Source organism: Phycodurus eques, chromosome 5, assembly GCF_024500275.1.
Source record: "Phycodurus eques isolate BA_2022a chromosome 5, UOR_Pequ_1.1, whole genome shotgun sequence".
Taxonomy (NCBI): Eukaryota; Metazoa; Chordata; class Actinopteri; order Syngnathiformes; family Syngnathidae; genus Phycodurus; species Phycodurus eques.
In genome coordinates this window covers 11,658,748-11,681,658 of record NC_084529.1, presented here as the reverse complement: position 1 = coordinate 11,681,658, position 22,911 = coordinate 11,658,748, and the positions used below count along the sequence as shown (strand labels likewise).

The 22,911-nt window shown below is 42.2% G+C and overlaps 2 protein-coding genes across 5 annotated transcripts in view; one reads left to right on the top strand and one right to left on the bottom strand.

The window, feature by feature from the left end:
• zcchc14 (zinc finger, CCHC domain containing 14) overlaps positions 1-6,110 on the top strand; it is a 35,713-nt gene extending 29,603 nt beyond the window's left edge. For all 4 annotated transcript variants that reach the window (XM_061677493.1, XM_061677492.1, XM_061677491.1 and 1 more), the window contains one exon: positions 3,005-6,110. In XM_061677493.1, coding sequence (XP_061533477.1) covers positions 3,005-3,060 — 56 coding nt within the window. In that variant the 3' untranslated portion in view covers positions 3,061-6,110. The remainder of the gene's footprint in view (positions 1-3,004) is intronic.
• A 476-nt stretch (positions 6,111-6,586) lies between these two features.
• map1lc3b (microtubule-associated protein 1 light chain 3 beta) lies at positions 6,587-21,867 on the bottom strand. Its single transcript, XM_061677494.1, has 4 exons — positions 21,602-21,867; positions 17,980-18,035; positions 8,386-8,492; positions 6,587-8,274 (listed from the first exon to the last, which is right to left on the bottom strand). The coding sequence occupies exons 1-4, from the start codon at positions 21,639-21,641 to the stop codon at positions 8,097-8,099; spliced, it is 381 nt and encodes a 126-aa protein (XP_061533478.1). The 5' UTR covers positions 21,642-21,867; the 3' UTR covers positions 6,587-8,096.
• Positions 21,868-22,911: the final 1,044 nt, after the last annotated feature.

Sequence of the window (22,911 nt, the reverse complement as noted above, 5' to 3'; positions counted from 1 at the left end):
GACATGATTTGCTTTCGCGGGCCACATCAAATGATGTTGTGGGCCGGATCTGGCCCCCGGGCCACCAGTTTGACATCTGTGGTCTAGCTATTTGAACACAAGTAACATTACAACAGTTACTTGTAGATCGGGGTGTGGACATGCAATAACTAACCAAGAGAGGACAGAAAAGGGCAGGACAAGATGCAGGAAAATGAGCAAGGCAGCGCTACTGTCAATTGGTGCGGTGGGATTCTTTTTTCGCGTCCGAACACCTGTAAGCACCTGTGAGTTGATATGTTAGTATAACAATAATAGTGATCCTCCATCCATCCATTTTCTGAGTCGCTTCTCCTCACTAGGGTCGCGGGCGTGCTGAAGCCTATCCCAGCTGTCATCAGGCAGGAGGCGGGGTACACCCTGAACTGGTTGCCAGCCAATCGCAGGGCACATAGAAACAAACAACCATTCGCACTCACAGTCATGCCTACGGGCAATTTAGAGTCTCCAATTAATGCATGTTTTTGGGATGTGGGAGGAAACCCACGCAGGCACGGGGAGAACATGCAAACTCCACACAGGCGGGACCGGGGATTGAACCCGGGTCCTCAGAACTGTGAGGCTGTCGCTCTAACCAGCCGGTCACCGTGCCGCCAATAGTGATCCTAGCACAAGTAATTAAAGTCTATAGTGTTTCTATCGAACCTAATAGTTTATACCTATTAATTATTTGTTGAGCCGGCACATCGAGGAAGAGTGAGCCCGAGTCAGCAAGCCCGTCCACCAGGGGGCCCAACCCGGGGGACGCCACTGACCACCCAGGCCCCAGGGAGGTCCCAAGCCTGACCGAAGCGCCCCGACCAGTCCCAAGGGGAGGGGCACGGCCACTCATTCTACTCGACGTGCGAGTTCACTTCATTCATACTCGCAGGTGTTATGTTCATGTGAATAAGAGTACAGGGCCAGCCGCTCAAAATGTCCTCTTTTTATTTCCACCCATGTCCCCTTTCAGCTCACATTCCCTATTAGTGGGCCAACAACCCAATGCTCTGTGAATTCTGCTTCACAGTGATAAGACCCCACATTATAGCATCCGAACGCGACGTGTCTATGAACGCTTGGCCGCCACAAGCCACAATGCCGTTATATCGCACAGAACCACAGAAAATATTAAAACATTTAATTTAAAAATAGAAATGTTTCCATATTATGTGATACATTGTGCTAACGTGTAGTCAGTCGTTAAATAATGTGTGCTCATGGCATCAGTGGACATGTTTGACCATGCAGTCAACGGGTGTTCATTATTGGGGACCAGTCTGGTGGTTTACCCGCATCACCAAATAAATCAAGCCAATGTTGGAGCAGAAACATTAAAATCACCATCAAATCTATACAACAACCGCTGCATTTGCTTCTGGCACACATTCTTGACTGCAAATAAGTATTTTGTTCTTTTTTTAATCTTGTCTTATTTTATCTCATTTTCTAAATTTTATTTATTAGGAATGTCCCGATCGAACTTTTTCACTTGCGATCCGAGACAGATATTGCAGCATTGTGTTTTGGCCGATGCCGATATAAGTCCGATAATAATCCTAATCATAATAATCATACATAATTGACTTATTTTGTAATATGTAATGTTACACAAGGCTTGATCAAGTGAAATTACTCAGAGAACAATAATCAGCAACAGTAGGTATTTATTATTAACCAATGGGCTACATAAAGTAACTGCTGTGCACGTCTTGACCTCTGAGGGGCAGTGTGGTGCGTGCAATGGGATACACTTGCAGTAACAAAGAAAGGAGTAGTCACAATCAAATATTTATATTATAACTCGCTTTTCACAGTTTGAAGCATTTGTGCATCAATATTCATTATTTTGAGAGCTGAGCCACAAGTTTGATGCTAATTTGTGTTAGCTTGTCAATGGTGTTTTTCGTTCATTGTGTGTTAGCTTTGAGCGAGCGGATTTTGTGAACAAAAACCAAGAGAGAAACCAAGTCTGTGATGTCATTGAACATTCAATAGGTGAAATTCTTCTGTTATGTCTGTTCAGTTTATTAGTAAACTTCAACTGGAGTGTCAATAAACGACTTGAAGCAAGCAACATTCACTCTTGCGTGCACACTTAGACCCCAAGTGGTGCCCAAGCATCAGCCTTGGACGAAAAAAGTCCCCTTTTTGGTGCAGGAGGGGGGGGGGGGGGGGGGCATTTATTTAAGTCCTTCGGAGAATTTTACAAATGCTCCCACCAAGGTTATTATAGTGAACAAAAACGGGAAAAAAAAGGTTAACAGTGTAAAAATGGATATGAATTTTGTATACCACCAAAACCTGCCATTTGAACAGGGGTGTGTTGATTTTCTATATCCGAAAGCATCCCCTCACCTCCTTTGTTAAGTTGTTTTACTGACTGTGTTGATTATGTTAACAGAAATAAATACACAAATATATTGTAGTTTTATATATATATATATATATTTTTTTTAAATGTTTTACAATGACAGACCTCTAAGACCCGGTTCTTTTATTCTGGTTGAGGTGATTCTTCAATGATCAGGCCAGATAAAAAGTTTTTAAGAATTTATTTGAAGCAAAAAATACAGAGTCAAGATATGAGGTTGGCGACGGCTCAGTGCTGAGGTCTGCCACGCGCACATCGGACATCTCCGTGCGAAGTGGCCCCCGAGTGACTGCGGCCATCGTCCTTTATAGCGGAGACTCTGCTTCCTGTCGTGACGTCATGCAGTCGCGGACCAATCCTAGCTTCGCCTCGGTGTGTGTTGACATATTGTGCGGCTGTTGTTTTGCGTGACTAATTGTAATATATATGCACATGTACATATCGTGCAGAAGAGCTGGGTGCGTGCGTGTCATGGAATGTGGCAAACAAAGGCGTGTATGCAGTGTTGTGTAAGCGTGCGGCCAGTAGTTTCTATCAGTTGTGTGAGTGCCTTTGAGTCAGAACTGTAATGTCCAGATTTGTGATCAATTGTCTGTGCTGTTTATTTCACAGGCACTTTTCGATTGAAGTACACTCCGCGCTCTGACCATAAGGACTCTGGGGACTGACGAGCCTGCAGGGAATTTGGAAATCCTCAAATATTTTCCTCTGTCACAGTTCAGCCCTCTTCACCACCAGTCTATTCAACTTGAGCTAGTGGCTCAACCATATAGCGCGACTTTTCTTAAATCTTCGCATTGGAGTTAGGTCACACAAAGTGGACAGCAGCTGAGTGGAACAGTGCAAATTAATCACAGACAAATGGGCATTAAAACCTCTGGAAGCTGGAAACAGAAGAGTAAAACATCAGGTCTTTTCACAGAATCCGGATAGCCTTTGTAGGAGACACATCAGGAATATCACATTTATAGACCATAGAACACAGGTATCAAATTCAAGGCCCGGGGGCCACATCCAGTCCGCCACTTCAATTTATGTGGCCCACGAAAGCAAATCATTTGTGACAACTTCCATGATTCTTGTTCAAATCTGCAGCTTTTTTTTTGTTTGTTGGTTTTTTTTGTTACCAAGCCCCTTTTACCCCCTTTCAACCATAGTTGGACAAACTATTATCCATGACATCTGATTTTGAAAACAAGTTATCCATCATTCCGTTGTGTATACATAATAATATGATCAGGCGATGAAACATTTATATGGTTTCATGGTCATAACGACCCTCTGAGGGAAACCGTACCACCAATGTGGCCACGGCAAAAATGAGTTTGAAACCCCTGCCAGAGAACAACTACGCAGTAAATAGTGGGTCCTTCCACTTAATGCTCAAGTTAGGCCAACTTCAAAAAATTATTATTGTAAAAAAAATCATCCTTTTCTGTACATTTGACAGTTTAGGGAATATTTTGTTTTGTGTTGTTTGATTCGTTTTCTGTTTCCTTCTCATCCTTATTTGACCTGTTATCTCCTTACAGGCTCAAATGGCCAATAAGTTTTTATTATTGTTATTACGCAATACAGTACTATTATAGATTTCATAGCATGGGTTGGTGGGGAAGTCACATTTTGCAATTAAATTGTATAGTGTTGGTCACGATAGAACGCATCTGTAACAGAGCACATTCCTGCAAGCTTGTTTTCTGTGTAGAGCAGCCTGTCTGGAACATAAATTTATGATACTATGATTAATATTGCATCGAACTGGACCTGTGAGGTTTTTTTTTCTCTAGGTTGCCTTTTTACGATCCTAGTGAAACCTGTATGCAAGGACTTTGCGGCTCTTCTTCAACAAGTGCTAATTTTGTCTGCTTTGGTGTCGATTCTTGTATTGTTGATGCAGGTTAATGAGACAACACAGTCGTGTGTAATTTACACGAAAAAGCTCAGGATTCTTTCCGAAAAAGTGAAACATAGTGTAAGTCTCTGGGCAGGACCCAGAGGATTATTAACATGAGGACAGCTTGTCCCACTCAATATGTTGACCCCTGGAGGGTGCAGCACAAATATGTGCCATCTTTATTTAAAATGACAATTACTGAACATTTTGTCACGTTGTGAACATTGTGAGTCAGTGAAGGGTTTTGTATATTGTAGAAAGCATGCTCACATTTGAAGGTCTACATGTCTTTGCTTAGTTGTTGCCTTAAAGTCAGCTGGAAGTGTTAACTTTCCAGCATCATAAGACAACCTGGTAAAATGATTCACAGCATGCATGCTGCTTCCTCTTTTGTAAGAAGTGCCTTTCTATGCCAGTACTATGTATAACAACAGCAACAATAAAATTGACGATAGGAGCTAAGGTTTCACTCTTTGTGTTCCGTCCCTCAACTTTTTTGCCTAACCTTGGGATAAGTCTCAAACGTATTTTTCTATTTTGGCATGTTAATTGTAGGCTTTCTTTTAAATCAAATACGTAATAACAAAATCATGTAAATTTTGCCAACTATGTCAAAAACACAAGGAATTTGTCTCCGGTAGTTGGAGCCACTCCAGTACAACAACAGAACCATTTTGCCAAAAACTACTTTTGAGACATAAAAACACTACGAAGAGTCACTGAGCAATGAAAGGTTACCGGTAATGTGGTAATACTGATACAATGACAATTGTGCAAATGACACAGAGTCCTTAAGCAATTTAGAGCGGTTTGAAATAACAAATAGAGGAATAATCTGGAACAATGACAATTGTGCAAATGGTGCAGATACTGTAGTTCTTAAGCACATGAGTGGTCAGTATTGGTCAACAACAGATTTGCAAATAACGAGACTACTACAGTGAGTGTACAAAGAATGTAGAAGTGTCCTGACAGAGTTGTGACAACAATTACAAGACAAAATTGGCAGCAGGTTGCAATGGAATTGTAAGTTAACGGTTTAGGACGTTAATGGCAAGAGGGAAGCTGTTGGAATGTCTCCTTGTTTTTGTTTGCATTGTTTGGTAGCGCCCACCTGAGGGAAAGAGCTGGAAGAGATGGTGACCAGGATGTGGAGGGTCCAAGAGGATTTTGCATGCGCTTGTCTTAGTTCTGGCAGCGTGCAAGTCCTCAAGGGTGGGTAGGGGGCTACCGATGATTTTTCTGGCAGTCCTGATTGTCCGTTGCAGTCGGAGTGTGTCCTTTTTTGTGGCAGCACCAAACCAGACTGTGATGGATGAACACAGGACTGATTCGATGGACTGCTGTGTAAAACTGCCTCAACGGGTCCTGTGACAGGCCATGCTTGCTCAGAAGTCACACGAAGTACTGTACATGTACACCCTCTGCTGGGGGATGGAGTTGATGTTGGTCTCCCACTTGAGGTCCTGAGAGACTGTAATTCCCAGGAGTCGGACAGCATGAGGGGCAACTGTGGCAAAGGATACTTCCTGAAGTCCACGATCTTCTCTACAGTCTTGAGAGCTCCGGGTTGTGTTGGCCGCACCAAATCTTAATTAACATAATATCTTATGATTTATACTACCTTAACTACTATGCGCTCCTACCACATTTAATATACATACAAGGACATCATAATACGTTAGAATTAGAAAACCATGTATTTCTGTCGTTCAAATAAATACATAAAAAAACTCATTCAATACAGAGTAACGTTTTTTTATAATTTTATTATTTTGATGGTTTTACCTTACAAGCTAACAAAAATGCACATTTTACCATCTCCCCCCCCCCAAAATAAATTATATTACAAAAGAAAATTAAAAAATTTATGGAAACGAGGTTGGAATTGGCCTCCTGAAAAGTATTTTCTTGTGGTGAATCCATCTGTATATGAGTTTCACTTTTGGAATTGCAATGCTGGAATACAATGAACACTGACACAATTTATTGCGATGCACCTGTACATATGCAGTCAAATCTTAAATGTGGAATACCCGCCAGTGCAGCAAACAAAGGTACAGGACATGATTCTGTTGGATGTTTACTGTCAAAACGAAGTATTTTTGGATGATTACGGTTGGATTCATTTAAGTATTTTTTTGTGTTGAACAAAATGCAATAGGGCAAAAGTGGCAGATATTTTTTTTTTTGATTGTACACAGCATTCCAGTGAACACTGCACCTTCATACCACATGAGCTGTCTTCAAAAGTTAAAAATGGACAGAAAAAAATAAAATCGCACAAATATCACTTCAAATCATTTTTTAAACATTTTATTGTTAACAAAATACCAACATAAAGACATATATGGCTATTGCTCGGTGTGAAGTGTGTGAGGAACGGAGGGGCTGGAAGACGTACAAATGATCCCCTCTCTGCAACAAACACAGAGTGGCTTTGATTTGTCCAATATAGCACAACCTGAAAACATTGAAGATAAAATATTTGTTGTACAATGAAAAAAGAGTTAAATTAACAAATCAAAATGATAAAAACACTGCAATAAAAAAGCAGTTCAACCTCAACAAACATAAAAAGCATCAAGGTCCAGGTGCACAGACAGGATGTACAGCCCTTTGCAACACACAGGGCAGTCAAGGTGAAGCCTCCCACTGACAAGTGTGTTGAATCGCAACAGCACCACCAGGAAACCAACCCTATGGTCCAAAGTCAACAAACTGATGCAGCTACACACGTAAGGGACCTGTATTCACTTTTCTTTGCAATACTAAAACATTATTTGTGACTGAAAAAGAAATGAACCCATCCTTCCAAGTTTCTCAACCAGCCTCAAAGTAGTGTCCAAAAGACAACTTGGTAACTTTCTTAATAGAACTGCTCCATATTGTTGTGTTCAAGTCAGTTCTTGCATCTTATATAAATGTTGAAATACTTCAAGCGGTAAACGGCAGATAAACTGAAGCGGGATCACACGTATTATACATTTATAATAAACAGTTTAAAAAGTGGACATAGCCTCTTTTTTTATGGGGGCGGGGGGGGCAGAAATAACCATATTCAGATCCAAGGATGGAAATAATGCACATCAAGGTGCATCACTATGCCATTATTGTGACCGATAGGTTGCCAATGACAGACACCCGCAAAAAAAACACTTTGCTTTATGGTAGATTTTACTCTGAACGTGACATTATTTAAAACATGATTGCAAAGCTTAAGTGTATGGCTCTACACAATCCAACATCTTTTTGCAACCAGTGGAGTCGTCCCTTGATGCTGCTTTAAGGCACGCCTGCGTCGGACCTGCAGGCTACATCCACTTCTTCAACGGAGTCGACTTAAGCAATGCCTCAATGATTGTTGTTGATTCTTCACCACTTGTCTCCACAAAGCTTCAAATCAGTGTTAGCTTTGTTCAGTTTTTAATGTAAAGATAAATATATAAAAAGCGGTGGCGCCGTACCCCTTTTATGTAAAATTTCGAGCTGAAATGTACAGAGATGATTAGAAGAAAGTCTAAGATTCATCTAGCCACAAGACAAATAACTGCTCCGTTGCCATGACAGCCGGCAGGATGAGATAAAGACAGAGGGCTCTGACTGTGGTGCATCTCCCTTTGCAGTCAGAATCCACAAAACCGAAAAACCTCTACTTGGCGTTTACGTTTAGCGTATTGTGTTTTAGTTTGTACAGTAAAGACTACCGTGGTGAGAAGACAGCGTTATTACTGGAAAGAACACGGAAAAGAGCAAAGAAAACTACAATTGTTCAATGGCTGGCCAAGGGGAATAGGTGAGGAAGGATGATCACTGGGGAGTCGGGCCGGCGCCAAAGGTCTCCTGGGAGGCGTACACCATGTAGAGAAAGCCATCTTGGTCGCGCTCCCGCTCGTACACCTCCGAGATGGCAGCTGACACCGACACCATGCTGTGGCCATTGACCAGCAGGAAGAAAGCCTGGTTGGAATTGAGCTGGAGGCGCCTCCTGGTCATGGGAGCACATGACGTGAGGCATTGTTAGTCAAGAGAAGACAAAGAACAGAGGGAAGAACAGCAGACACAGAAGGAGAGGGCGGGAAAAGGTCTTCAGGCCTACCTTATGATCTTGATGAGTTCACTCATATTGACATGGTCTGGCACCAAGAACTTGGTCTTGTCCAGGATGGGGAGCTGTTTTTCTCCTTTGTACCTCTCAATAATCACCTAGTGGGCACATGCACACAGTGCTCAATGCAGTTTCAATGAACAACACATTGAATGCTGTAATCTGTTTAGTGCTGAGTAAGATATGCGATTAATACAGGGAGGCTTCGCTTTATGGCGGTCCCAACATACGACTGTTTCTAGGTTACGAACTCCGGGCGATAAAGTATACAGCGGTACCTTGACAGAGCTCTAGAGTGCAACCAATTTGGCTGCATGTGCAACTAACTTTCTCAAGTGAGCTGAAATAAAATTAGAGGTCGCAAGTGTGCGCCCAGCCATTCAATGGAAAACAAACAAATCTCTGCGACTTTGAAAGCAGAACCCAGCATTAAAATCATTAAACCAAACCCATCATGGTCCAAACCAATCAGAAAGGGTGAAGGGCGGGACCGTGTGTCTGTGTGCGTTTGAATATGGGTGCTACAGTGAGACAGAGAGCTGCTAGCGTAGCGGAAGCTTAAAGGGCTTTTCACACTGCACTTGCTCAGTGTGAAAAGCGTCAACATGCAGCGACGACAGCAACGGGGGTGCGGCCATCCCATATTTGGAAGTGGTGATGTAACAGCCTAAAAGCAAGTAGCGAGGCTTTCCCCGCTGAGTGATCTGCAACTTGGGAATATGTAGCGGTCAGTTGTCAAGGGGATGGAAACATCCCATCCACATTTCACGGCAGCATCTCGGAGTTAAACTCGTTCGTGAGCTTTGTAGTTGCAGGAAGAGCGCTTCGAGTTGTATTTCAGGCTGAGCTTTGAAAAGGGAGTTTTCGCTATATTATTTTTCTATTGGCCCAAAGTTCAGGATACCGGGACACCGCAATTATTATGCCTTCCTTCATTTCCCCGTTTGCCATTTACAGTACAAGTCTGCCAAAACAGCACTCAGAAATCACGCCGCCAGGTCTGCTCCCATTAGAGGAGCTTTTGGACGTCACCGCGTCAGTTCTCCCGAATAGAAAATGTTTCTATCCGATGACAACGCTGAGCGTCAGACGCCCTCTGCATTGACACGACACTACATCACGTCAAAACAGGTTGACGCTCACTCACCACACACACACGCAAACACAATGAATGGGAAAGTCGAGGGCGTCCCTTTGCCAAGTGCAGTGTGAAAAGGCCTCAAGCTTTCAGATGGACAACATGTAGCCTGGGTTAGCGCTGCCTGTTTTCCACCTCTCAATGGCTAATTGAAACAGGACGTGGCGAAGCAAAATTGCCTGCGTCAAAACTCAAAAGCCCTGCCTGATACAAGTTAAAGCGAGCGCGCTCATTCTGCTGTGTGTGAACGGTGTTAACGGTTTAGTTTTCCTGCTACAATGCGCCGTCCAGCCGCTGCTGGCTAAGCTCACGAACTTTCCCAGATGCGTGGAGCGGGGAAGACAAGATGCCGATGACGCTTGGCGCCAAATTGAGGCATTGCATATTTATTACCGCGATATACGTTTCAAGTGTCAACGGTCAATGTGTCCTGCAATTCACATTAGTTCTCCCAGCTAGCTGCATTTGTCATCAATGCATGAGCCACTAATCCCACTTTCATGGTTTAAAGTACAGAAACATTATTTGCTTCGTTCACTTAAATTACTTTATGAAAAAGCTGTTTGCTGACCAGACTTTGTGATTGTGTGTGCGACACCATATGACAGGGCGAATGTTACCAATTTAAGAGCTGCATGACAAAGCTGTTTTTTTGGGAGTCTGTAAAGTAAACACACTCACGCGGCTGTCCCCCCCACCCAAAGGATGAGTTATTTTGATTGGCTCGCAAAGGTGCGTACGCGGTCATGTGACTGCCTTGTGTCGTCTGATTGGTGAATTGGAGTCAGATGACATTAGTGATCACATTGGATTGGCGCAACGGGCGCCCTATGCAGAAGTCGAAGGCGGGGTCTAATAAAAAGATGCGCACACGCAAGAATGGATTAATAAAAGTAGCGAAAAGCATGTCGATCATTGTAACGGAGTAAAAGTATCGATCCTTCATATAAATACTCAAAAAGGACGTTGCATTTAAAGTACTCTGACAAGTACAGTTTATGGAAAATATTGAACGTAACTGAGTAAATGTAACTCGTTACTACCCACCTCTGCTTCCCAGTGACAAGGACTGGCTAAGTGTGGCTAAAGGTTTGGCCACATAAACACGTGATGTTGTGGCTAACTACACCTAAGTGTGGCTCGGAGATTGTTATACTGTTTACCCACATTGGCTAAGAGGTTTCATGACCCAGTGCCAACCCTGGTAGCTGTACCATTACAAAAAGTTGAGCGGCATATATGGAATTAGTTCCAAAGCATAATGCCACCGCAACGATTCAAGTCAGATGAACGCGGCCATCCCGCTAACACCAACAAGCTGGTAGGTAGAATTTGTATGAAGTTGCAACAACGACAATACAACCCTCAGTGACAGAATCCATTTAAAACACAACCATCCCACCCAATTTCTTCAACTGAGATCAAAAACTACTGTGGGACATTTCCTGTCAGCTTGCAATAAACGAAAGCAATGCAAATATAAACGGGACAGTGTCTATGGCACACATACGCTCACATTATATACTCTACACTGGTACTCCATTCAACATGTTGAGAAAGCAGCGTTAAAAGAAATGCTGCAGACTTTTGATCGTCAGTACAAATCTTGATGCAAAATGGATTGCTTTGATCTATTTGTGCTTGCTGTGCTGTTATCAATGTTTTTACTTTGCACTTTTTCTGAACCAACTTCAAACTTAATTGGAAGTATATTGCCTGTTATTAAGAGAAAGAAGAGGGAGTGGAGAAGCAGGCAGGTCAAAAATATTTTTTGAAGGGAGTTCTTCTAGTAACTTTCCATAAGAAAAGATTCCCACCAGCTACCCGCCCAGCTATCGCATCTCACATGGGAATGTCCTTGGATAAGACAAAACAATCTTAAGACAAACAATGGCATGCTGCTTTTAGCAAGGCTAGAAATCTTAGACAAGTTACACCAGAGTTATGGAACAATAAAATAATACACAATAAAAGGATACATTAAACCCTTAAGATGTTATTAGTTATTAGATTACTGCAGTGATTTTCCTAATTCACAGGCCTAGGTGAGTGGACTTGGCCCATCAGATTTAGAGTGGAAATAGCCACCGATGCTAAGATGAAAAGAACGATGGACGACGACTTCATGAAGTACGTTAACGCACTGACATGGAACACTTTAAGCAACACTTTTCCGTAAATTACCCATCTTGTGGAATTGTGCTTCAAATAAAGAATTTATGTTGACCAGATTGTTAGTTAATCATCTACCAGGAAAAAGGCAGCTATTTAACAACAACAAAAAGGGAAAAAAAAGTGAACCTTTAAAACTACGATATTGAATGTGATGTCGAAAGTTTGGGTGCACCTAACTTTTGTGCTCGTGCACCAAAGAAAAAAAGTTGGCTGTAGCAGTGCAAAAAGTTAAGTCTAAAGTTAGGTCATTCATTCCATGACCAAGCTCGTAATCCAGTTTACACAAACAGTCCCCTCAAAAAAATCTTGGAACGGGAAGGTCCGGTCCTTTGTTTTTGTCACTGTACTAGTAACTAGAACAAGTAAGGCCATTTTTAAGAGGGTTTTGAAGAAGTAATTGTGTGCTGCTCCATCAAAGTGTGCACACAGAGACCTTCCCCTACCACAAAAAGCCTTCATTTTGGCTCTGGGTGTACATAACAAAATGTCTGCTCGTCAACCTGGTCTGTGTTGATGCGGCAGCCTTAATAAAACTATAAACCATCTATGCAGCATACCTTTTGTTTTAAAATATAAGCCCAGTATGAATTTAGAGTAGGTAGTACATAGAGTATGTAGTATACAATAAGTCAAACAACAACCCATAAAAAAAATAACAGTATATACGGGATCTTTGGTTTAAGAGGTACCTGACTGACAGGGAGGGTTTCGATGTTACCCATCCATCCATTTTCTGTACCGCTCATCCTCACTAGGGTTGCGGCCATGCTGGAGCCTATGCCAGCTATCTTCAGGAGAGAGGCGGGGTAATTGCAGGGCACATAGAAACAACCAGCCATTCGCACGCACACTCACACCTACGGACAATTTAGTCTTCAATTAACCTACCATGCATGCTTTTGGGATGTGGGAGGAAACCCACACAGGCACAGGGAGAACATGCAAACTCCACACAGGCGCGGCCGGGATTTGAACCCCAGTCCTCAGAACTGTGAGGCAGTTGTGCTAACCAGTCGGCCGGTTTCGAGGTTACAAAGAGCGCAAATGAATTAGTTTGCGCAGCATTATACGAATGCAGCACAAGAATTAGTTCAGTTGCTACCATACTTGGTTTTGTTTTATGCTAGAAGTATTTTTCATTAAAATAATTACTGTAATTAAGACTTTACTACTGTGTGAACATAGGTTAGTGAAGGACGAAAGAAAAACTCTGGAATGGAGCTCGGTCATAAACCTGATATGTAGTAGGGCTGTGCAATAAATTAAAATTCAAAATGTAATTTTGAGTTTGGTCTCACGATCATAAAAACAAAGAAAAGGGATTGTGTTGAACGGCATGGTATGTGTATCCAAGTTCCTGTGTGGTAAAGGCACCCTGAGTGCACTTTGTGACGCATGTTATTCTTCCTTCCCTGAGCACGCTTTAAACTGTTTTATTGACACCCCAGTTGGGGTTTATTGTAAGGCTAAACACACAACAAAAATAATTACACACGTTGTATATTTTAATACAAGACAGTTTTTTTTAAGAAACATTGCCAGATTAATGCTCGCACTCAATGGAAAACCGAATTGACTGGCTTGCAAAAATCTGCATTTGAGTTTACGGGAGTAATTTACCTTCAAATAACGAATATTCGCGCACAAACATTGAACTAATAGAAACAGACAGGTAATATAACAATATTCAAAGCATATCTTCTTCCATTATCTCCATGCTTGCACGACACTACACTTAAGAGGCTAAGGTGCACACAGCAGAAACAGCAGGTATTGTTTTTTATGGCTATTATTTAAATATATGATTATGTTACTTGTTACCAATTTATTTTCTGGTTGTTCTTTTAAGTTATACTTAAAGTTGAGTTTGGGTAGTTTTGAAAAAATAATCGTGATTATTCAAAATTAAATACCCTATTTTCCACACTATACGGCGCACTTAAAAGCCTTTAATTTCTCAAAAATCGACAGTGCAGCACAAGACATGAAGATCGAACACTTTCAAGGAGGTCCGTCTTGGTGCTTTCGTTTTATGAAAAGGCGCCATCTCGCCATCCGCGCAAGGACTACTGTGGCGCAGCAACTGCCAGCGAACTCCAACCGCTGGACATTGGTGTAAACAGGGTGTTCAAAGGGAAGTTGCGAGCGGCGTGGGAGCGATGGATGAGAAACGGCGAAACACCTTTACTAAGACTGGGAGGCAGCGCAGGGCGAGTTACGCCACCATGTGAGACTGGATTGTGGATGCCTGGGCTAAGGTATCTGCTTTGACGGTTGTCCGAGCTTTCGCGAAAGCCGGCATCATTGCTGAACAGCCAGCCGGCGAGTACGAGAGGGAACCCGGCATGTTTGATGGCGAAATTGCCCAGCTGTTCAATTCAGATACAGAAGATGAGGACTTCGATGGATTTGTGACAAAAGATTGATCAAAAAATAATGTGAGTGGATTTTTAAACACGTAGTAGAAGAAAGTTCAACCAAACTCACTGTTTTGCTTCAGTTACCTTGTTTTAGCATGCGCCGAATAATACGGTGTGCCTTATGTATGGCTTAAGTGCAGAAATAGACCAAGTAATTGAGACTGTGCCTTACAATCCGGTGCGCCTTCTGATGCGGAAAATACGGTAATTTTGATTATTATTATTTCGCGTACTCCGCGTACTCCGGTTTCCTCACACAGCCCAAAAAGATGCATGTTAGGTTCAATGAAAACTTTAAATTGTCCATAGGTGTGGATGTGAATGTGAAGTTTACATGTGCCCTGCAATTGGCTGACCCCGCCTCTCGTCCAAAGTCAGCTGGGATAGGCTCAAGCACCCCCGCGGCGCTAGTGAGGATAAGCGGTACGGAAAATGGATGATGGATACTTCTCCTCACTAGGGTCGCAGGCGTGCTGGAGCCTATCCCAGCTGTCATCGGGCAGTCGCAGGGCACATACAAACAAACAACCATTCACACTCACATTCACACCTACGGGCAATTTAGCATTGTCAATTAACCTACCATGCATGTTTTTGGGATGTGGGAGGAAACCGGAGTGGCCGGAGAAAACCCACGCAGGCATGGGAAGAACATGCAAACTCCACACGGGCAGGGCCGGGGATTGAAACCCGGTCCTCAGAACTGTGAGACAGACGCTCTAACCAGTCGCCCACCGTGCCGCTTTAGCACGGTCATGCTTGTCAAAGCAACATCAACAAAGTTTACATATTCCTCATACTCGTGGCTGGAAGGGTTACTTTAGAAATTTATTCCAATAACAGTTACTACTTACCTTTGACAATATGTGACATCATGACCACGGAATACTTTTTTATTCCCGGTCACAAGTTTTGCAGCTGGTATCGGTAATAGTGTTTAAAAGGTAAAGCAGTGGGTGATCGGTGACGGGATAGTGAGATATTTACAGTACTTACAGTGCAGCCGTAGAGCTATGCGAGCTGGCTGCTCCATTAGCCTCACCAGCAGTCGGGATGACTTTGACACACAGTTTAATTTGTAAATGTTATTCAAAATGAATAAATCTTCCAGTGAATATGCGATAGAAACAGCTCCGTCCATTCTCCATTCACTTTTTTTTTTTCCACTTTTAAACTGTTCGCAGCGGCACGGTGCCCGACTGGTTAAAGCGTCAGCCTCACAGTTCTGAGGTGCGGGGTTCAATCCCTGTCCCCGCCTGTGTGGAGTTTGCATGTTCTCCCCGTGCCTGCGTGGGTTTTCTCCGGGCACTCCGGTTTCCTCCCACATCCCAAAAACATGCATGAATTGGAGACTCTAGAATTGCCCGTAGGCGTGACTGTGAGTGCGAATGGTTGTTAGTTTCTATGTGCCCTGCGATTGGCTGGCAACCAGTTCAGGGTGTACCCCGCCTCCTGCCTGATGACAGCTGGAATAGGCTCCAGCACGCCCGCGACCCTAGTGAGGAGAAGCGGCTCAGAAAATGGATGGAACTGTTCGCATTTGGCCGGCGAGTGGCCTGTGTCATTTTCCTGTTGGCCAACAAAAGAAATGTGTGTTCTATTGAGGTCCATAGCCACCATTCACCCACATGTAAGCTGCTAAACTCCTGAGAAGGTTGCTCAGAGTCGGCCCACTAGTTTGAGAGCAAGCGTTCGTTTTCCTTGCCACTGAGTCATATGACTGAATCATGTCCGCTGATTTGGAGGACTTTCACACGCTTCCTCCTCTCTCTCTTCCTTCTATGCCCCCGTTGTTGTTTGTTGTCTTTTTGAAAAAGTATGAATACTCTATAATATAAAATTGCACATTGTTAAAACAATGTTCACAAGTATATCGAAGGTGATATATATCGCCCACCCCTACTTGGTAGGTGGAATTATTTACACCTACTTGCTTGATGTACAACTTCAGTTGCTCAACAGTCCAGGGTCGCCTTTGTATTTTCTGCTTCATAATCCCTGATACATTTTCAATGGGATACAGGTCGGGACTACTGGCAGGCCAGTCGAGGAGCTACTTACACTCTTTTACTACGATGGCTTGGCATTGTTTTGCTGAAATTAGTAGGGACGTCTCTGAAAAAGAAATTTTTTGGATGGCAGCATATGTTGCTCCAAAAGCTGTATGTGCAGTACCTTTCAGCATTATTACTATGGTTAACAGGTCCCCAACTGGTAACCATTGTCCCTGAACCGTGATCATGTGTGGTGGGGTATTGTGCATTAAAATTGGGGTGACTGGTGGGGGTGAGGCGAGACGGACACGGGGCAGTTATGACCCACATCCAGTCAGCTTCCCCACGCAGCTTCCCAAAGGATGTGTTAATGTATGTGGTACATTAAAAATCAGCCGGGCAAAGGCAAGGTGGGCCAGGGAACAGGCTATAGTGGAAGAACACCTAGCAGAGGGTCCTCCCCACCGCGAAACTGCCCTCCATCCACTGATGGGTGTATTATCCATTCAAACTTGAGGACCGACCAGGCAGAGAAGGGGAGCGACCTGACTGGAGACTAGCACAGATGTGCCAGGACCGAGCCCAGTGTCCGCATCATCATGTCCCAAGGGGCCCTGAATAAGATGTGAATGTCCCCAATGTACAAAATATGTAGTGTAAGGAATAAAAATATGCTTCCAGACTTTTCCATCAATCTGATAAAGTGGCTACAAATAATAGGATTCTTAAAACAATTGTGGCATTTGAGTGCTGATAAATGGGAGGCCTGAATGTTTGATGCTATTGGAGTCTATCTGTTCGAGTTCAACATTTGGATGTAACCACTTAATGAGGTACTCTATTTGGTTTTGGATTTCCAAAGACAACTAGATGTGGACTCGTCAAACCACCGCACACCTTTCTACTTTGCTTCAGTCCATCTCAGTTGAATTTGGGCCCAGACAAGCCGGCAGCGTTCTTCGGTGTTTTCGACATATGGCTTTCACTTTGCATGGCAGAATTTTAACTTTCATTTGTAGATGTGACTAACTATTTTAACCGACAATGGTTTTCTGACATGGTTAACTGACAATGGTTTTCTGACATGTTCCTGAGCCCATGTGGCAATATCCTTTCACAGTGATGCTAGTTTTTAACGCAGTGCCCCCTGAGGGATCAAAGGCACTACATGTTGGTTTTCGACCTTGCCGTTTACATGCAGACCTTTCTCAAGATTCTATGAATTTTTTTATATTATGGATCGTAGATGATGAAATCCATAAATTCCTTGCAATTGTACATTGAGAAACGTTCTTAAACCATTGGACTATTTGCTCACACAGTCGTTCACAAAGTGGTGTATCTCGTCCCATCCTTGCTTGTGAACAATGGAGCCTTACGGGAATGCTTCTTTTATACCCAACCATGACACTCACCTCTTTCCAATTAACCTGTGGAATGTTCCAAACGGTATTCTGTTCTTATTATATTTTACGCAACATCGCAACTTAATTGGAATTGGGGTTTGTACTAATATTAACTCAGAGGCAACAAGGACATGAATCATTGCATCGGTTTATATGCCTAATGAATGGCATTCTTAATGAACATTCACTTTTTTGCAGGAAAAAAATAACACCCATGAACAAAATGAAATGAAAATGAATCGCAAACAATGATACTGCACTGCCTAAAACATGAAATCCAAAGGGGTAAGCAGGGCTGCATTGAGTTTCTTTCCAATGCACCTTTCTAAAAATAAAAGACTATTGCTCACTCATGCTGGTCATGTGCCTGGATCAGACATGAAAGTTATGTGTCAACATGCTTGTTAGCTCGGGGCACAAAGGTGAAGGAACCCTGAAGTAAGAACACTCACGGGTATCTTGTTAGGGTGCTGCTCCCGTATCAGTCGGACATCTTCTACTCTCTGATCTGCGGGGACACAAAAACACATGGTAATTTAGCAGGCGGAAATTAGTAGATAAAAAAGAAATGAAGTCTGAAATTATTGTGAAAAGACAGTTCATGTAGTTTTTGCATGAGCTCGGTCTCCATGATCATAGCATAGCAATGTAATTGCACTTTTTAAAATGATAAATTCATCAGTTTGAGTAGTTGCCGACTTTTTAAAATGATAAATTCATCGGGTTGAGAAATCTTTTAAGTTCAAATGTGTGTTCTCCTGCTGCATAGCGGTTGATTAAAAATCCCTTATTCTATTTTATTGAGATGACATATCTAAATAGCAGAGGACCACAGATGTGATTTATCAGCTGGGAAATTAAATAGGCACATAAGCCTTACACAGTTCCACTACAAATTTGAGAACAATAAAATCACATCTATTGTCATCTGCAAGATTTTATTTCTTTGTACATTTATTTCTTCAAAAAGAAATTTGTTTTCTAATGTCAGGCGATAACATTTCTCTTCTCCAGCTTTAGAGAACATCCCATCCGCTTACATGCCTTGTATGGACTTTTTATTCACTGCCATATGATATAATGCAATATTTAACTACTATATCACATTGTACAGTTTGTACCTGTATGTGCTTCTATTTTGCCTTGCCAGGTTGGCATTGCAAATACTTTACCCGGATAAGGTTCGGTAAATAAACAAAAAAATACATGACTTCATAGACAGCTCTTAAGTCAAGTTTTTAAACACTGCAGTGTGAAGTATTTGATATTTGTAAATGTGTTTGCATACAAAAAAACAGACTACTTTGCAAATATTTTTTGGGTCAACGGAAGGTTTTTTATTTATTGGCTTGTTATTTTGTTGTTCAAATTTGGTTACTCTGCGAAACCGGGGTTTCTGCCAGACCTAGGTGTACTGTATCACCAAACCACTTCTATCGAAGTGTTGCAACTGCAAGTAACGACAGCTTAACAATTAGCATGGCTTTGACATCATCTTCCCCTATCCACAGCTGGTCCTCCCTTTGTGACACTTGTAGTGAATGCGATCGTTGACAACAATGGATAATAAAATAGCACGCACCAAGCAGCTGTTTAATGTGAATGCGCCGTTAAATGTCAGACGCTGAATTTTTTCCCCCAATATACAGAACGATCAGTGTTATGACCGTAAGGAGTCAATGTTCAGTAATGTTACAAAATACAGATATTCCGTAACATTTGACAGCTGCGTATTACCCCACAACGAACGAGGTTCACTGTAATGTCAGACAGCCCGAGTTTATGCAATCTGTTGATTTACAGCCATCCACTGTTGTGACAGTAAACTAAATGTTTAAATCTAATTTTCATGCTGAAGCTGTGTTTACCCTTCTGGGAAATGTAGGACAATGTCCTGTGATAACATCCCAATTAGGTTAAGATCACTGCACAGGAACAGGGAAGCTCTGTTGGTGTTGTTTGTCTCTCATGACACATCTGAGTCATCACTTTTCAGTGGACACTTAAGAGACAGACAAGAAGGAAGCCCAGGACCTGAGAGCTGGCACGTGTCTGGTGGGGTGCGGGTAGGGATGGTTGTTTTCCATTACACTTCTTGTCTTCATTCATAATAATGGAAATTGTGATAGGGATAACTTATCCCTTTTAAGCAATGAATCATATTTGGTAACAGTTAATATATATATCATCCATCCATTTTCCGAGCCACTTATCCTCACAAGGGTCGCGGGAGTGATGGAGCCTATCCCAGCTATCAACGGGCAGGAGGCGGTGTACACCCTGAACTGGTTGCCAGTCAATCGCAGGGCACATACAAACCATTCGCACTCACACCTACGGGCAATTTAGAGTCTTCAATTAACCTACCATGCATGTTTTTGTGATGTGGGAGGAAACCGGAGAGCCCGGAGAAAACATATATATATATATATATATATTTTTTTATTTTTTTTTCCCATCCAGAAGGGGCCAGACACAAAGTTGAGTTGAGTTTTTTCTTTTCAAAAGATGTAATTTCCTTTTTAAATTGAGCTGAGGAACTGATGGTCAATCGGAAACTGAAACCAGCATCTTAAATGTGATTTTCTTTTTTTTTTTTTTTTTTTAAAGTGCAACATCGAGTTTGTCTTCTTTTTAGAATGCAGACAAGTGAAACATTAACAGATTCAACAATGGAATTAATATGCTGTAAAAACACCTATAACTGCTTTTGTTTTTGCTTTGCTTCCATCTGAAGTGCCACTAACAGACTGTTTAAAAGCTGGTGGAAGTCGTGTGTACTGCCCTAGATTAAAACTAAAAACAAAAAATGTAATAATCTGTTCTAGCCCCAGGTCAAAGTTATGTCAACCTTTTTTCCATTGTTGTGTAGTTAAAAATACATGTGGATAAGAGAGACCGAGCCCTGCCACGAATAACCAAAATATGCGGGAAATTTAAGATTTATAATTGCCTATTGATGCCACATGATGGTGGCAAAGCACTACTTTTGTACACCTGTAAATATAACTCATCAACTCACTCCAACGCAGCGCCTTGGCACATAGATGCCACAAAATGGTGGCAAGGTACAAAAAAATGTAAGCGCCTCAATTCACTGTACCATAGTCCCTTGGCACTAAGATGCCACCAAAGTAATAGTTTTATTTATGTGGCCTGAGCACAAAAACAGCAAATCCCAGAGTTTGGCAGAGAACAACTGAGCTGGGACATGATCTAGCGCCCATAAAAATCCTAGTAATGATAAGCGGTATAAAATTCCAATGAATGAAAGTCCCCCACCACCCGGGGGGGAAAAAAAATATATATATATATATATATATATATATATATATGATCAAATTTGTGAATGCCGAAACGGGATTCAATGTACTAACAGAAAACAACACGTAATTTGGATTTTGGACACACCAATAAACACAATACGAGTGATTCTCGAATGCTGGAGTGGAAATAGCACTTGGGGATAGTTGTGACAGTGTTGTAAACAGCACTGCGCCGAGCACGTTGACCAGGTGGCCATGAGAGCCCATGTTGCTGCTCCAACCCCCTCACGTGCTTTCCTACGGAAACAGAGCAATAAACGTGACTTCCAAACCCGAGTCATTACATTACCACAAAAGAGCGTGAAGTGGACACTGGCAAGTACATAAAGCACACTTTCGAGAGCTATAGGCCGTCGAAATAGGAACGGGAACTGTAATTATGCGTTTTAAATATGTTTTTGTTGTTGTTGACGGACAATCCTCGCCCCTCCTCAAACTGTCCCATCCCCCAATCCTGCGCCCCGTTTCGACACCACTTTTTTTGTTGTGCTCACACAAACACAGTCATGGAAGACTCGGCCCACCGCACTCTTCTACAGACTCAAACGGCCTTTGTACTTGTCAAATGGCTCGTACGTTTTACACACAAAAAAAAGTGGCAACGCCGTCAAGAAACCTCCCAAACTGCTCCGTGTTGCTTTTGCCGCAGTTTCACTGCACAAAATGAAAGCTAACACTCGCGCATTTATACGGCTACAAACATACACAAGAGGCACAAAACGTAGAGGGCCGAAAAGAAAACACCTACCGAAGGTCCTTCTTTGTTTGAAGGATTTCTCTGAAGGCATACTGCGTCAAAGTCTTCGTCGTCCCAGTCGACAACGGAGGTAAACGGCGGCGTTAGCAAACAAATAGGCCGCTGTTGACGACAGCGTCCGTGACAAACGACAACGTCTGTGACAAACGACGCGTGGAGCTTTGTTGTGAAGGCAGCGAGGAGCTGTTGACGTTACCCGATGCGCTTCGACGTGCTCGCTTCCCCCCTCTGTGTTTTTATCATGACGAGTTCCGAAAGCCAAGCGAAACAAACCCGTCAGCTGACCCGTGACGTCACGCACCGCCCTCCCTTGCCTCCATCTCAGCTTCTCCAATATGGAGCAACACACGTGCAGTCATTTGGTCTAAGTATATATTCCTTTGCTTTGAATTTTGAAATAAACTGTGATTGTTAATCTAGCTATGTCATTGACATTTTCTTTAAATCACAATAGATAAGATCGATATCATTGGATAGAGGAGTCCCAGTTTGTAAAAATCAGATAAGCATTAAGGATTTTATGCCATTTATGTCGAAAATTTGCCACAATTTTCTGCTCAGACATCCCTGTCAATCATTTAGAAAACCTGTGACCGAAACCTCGACTCTCTGGTAGAAAAATGTCCACATCTTTCTTATTAGTTCAGATACCGTGATGAAACGTGAAATGTTAGAAAGAGCTATCAATTCTCGATTGAACAAAGACAATACAAATTTATTTAAGACATTAAAAATAGCTGGAAATGAAAGATTTAAGTGAAGAGTGAAGCCCTTTTCTTTAATTTTGCCTGAAAATTAAAAAAAACATCAGTTTGGGTTCACTCTAAGAACAAATTATTTTAAACTGAAAAAAAGAAAAGTGTGCAGTTATTAGGGCCATATTTTACCAGTTTGTGCTGTCCCTGGGTTCAACAATTTTTAAATTCATAATTCAGAAATTTGTCCGTGGCTTAATGAATGATGATAACAGTAATTCAATTAAGTCTCTTTTCTTGAAGTATAATATCGTGTTTGTTTCTGAGCAGGCATGAAGCTAAAACTCGGATGTCAAACATTCAGCCCGTGGGCCAGAACCGGCCCGTCATTGTTCTGCCTGTCAGGCAATTTTTAGTTAATTTATACATATACACTGTATTTTGGAAACTTAATGCTTTTATTTTTGACACAAGCACCCTAGAACTAGAAGTGCTGTGACTCGCGTGACATGACTTGCATGAAGTTGAGAGAGAAAAAAAGATCAGTGCGGCGGGGGACACATCTAATTCAGTGAGTGAGACTTTATGAGAAACAATGCCTATACA

Coding starts and splice junctions, on each gene's coding strand:
- map1lc3b (XM_061677494.1), bottom strand. CDS start 21,641: ATGCCTTCAGAGAAATCCTTCAAACAAAGAAGGACCTTCG. Junction 8,493..17,979: donor AGCACCCTAACAAGATACCC/GTGAGTGTTCTT, acceptor TGTGCCCACTAG/GTGATTATTGAGAGGTACAA. Junction 8,275..8,385: donor GAACTCATCAAGATCATAAG/GTAGGCCTGAAG, acceptor TCCCATGACCAG/GAGGCGCCTCCAGCTCAATT.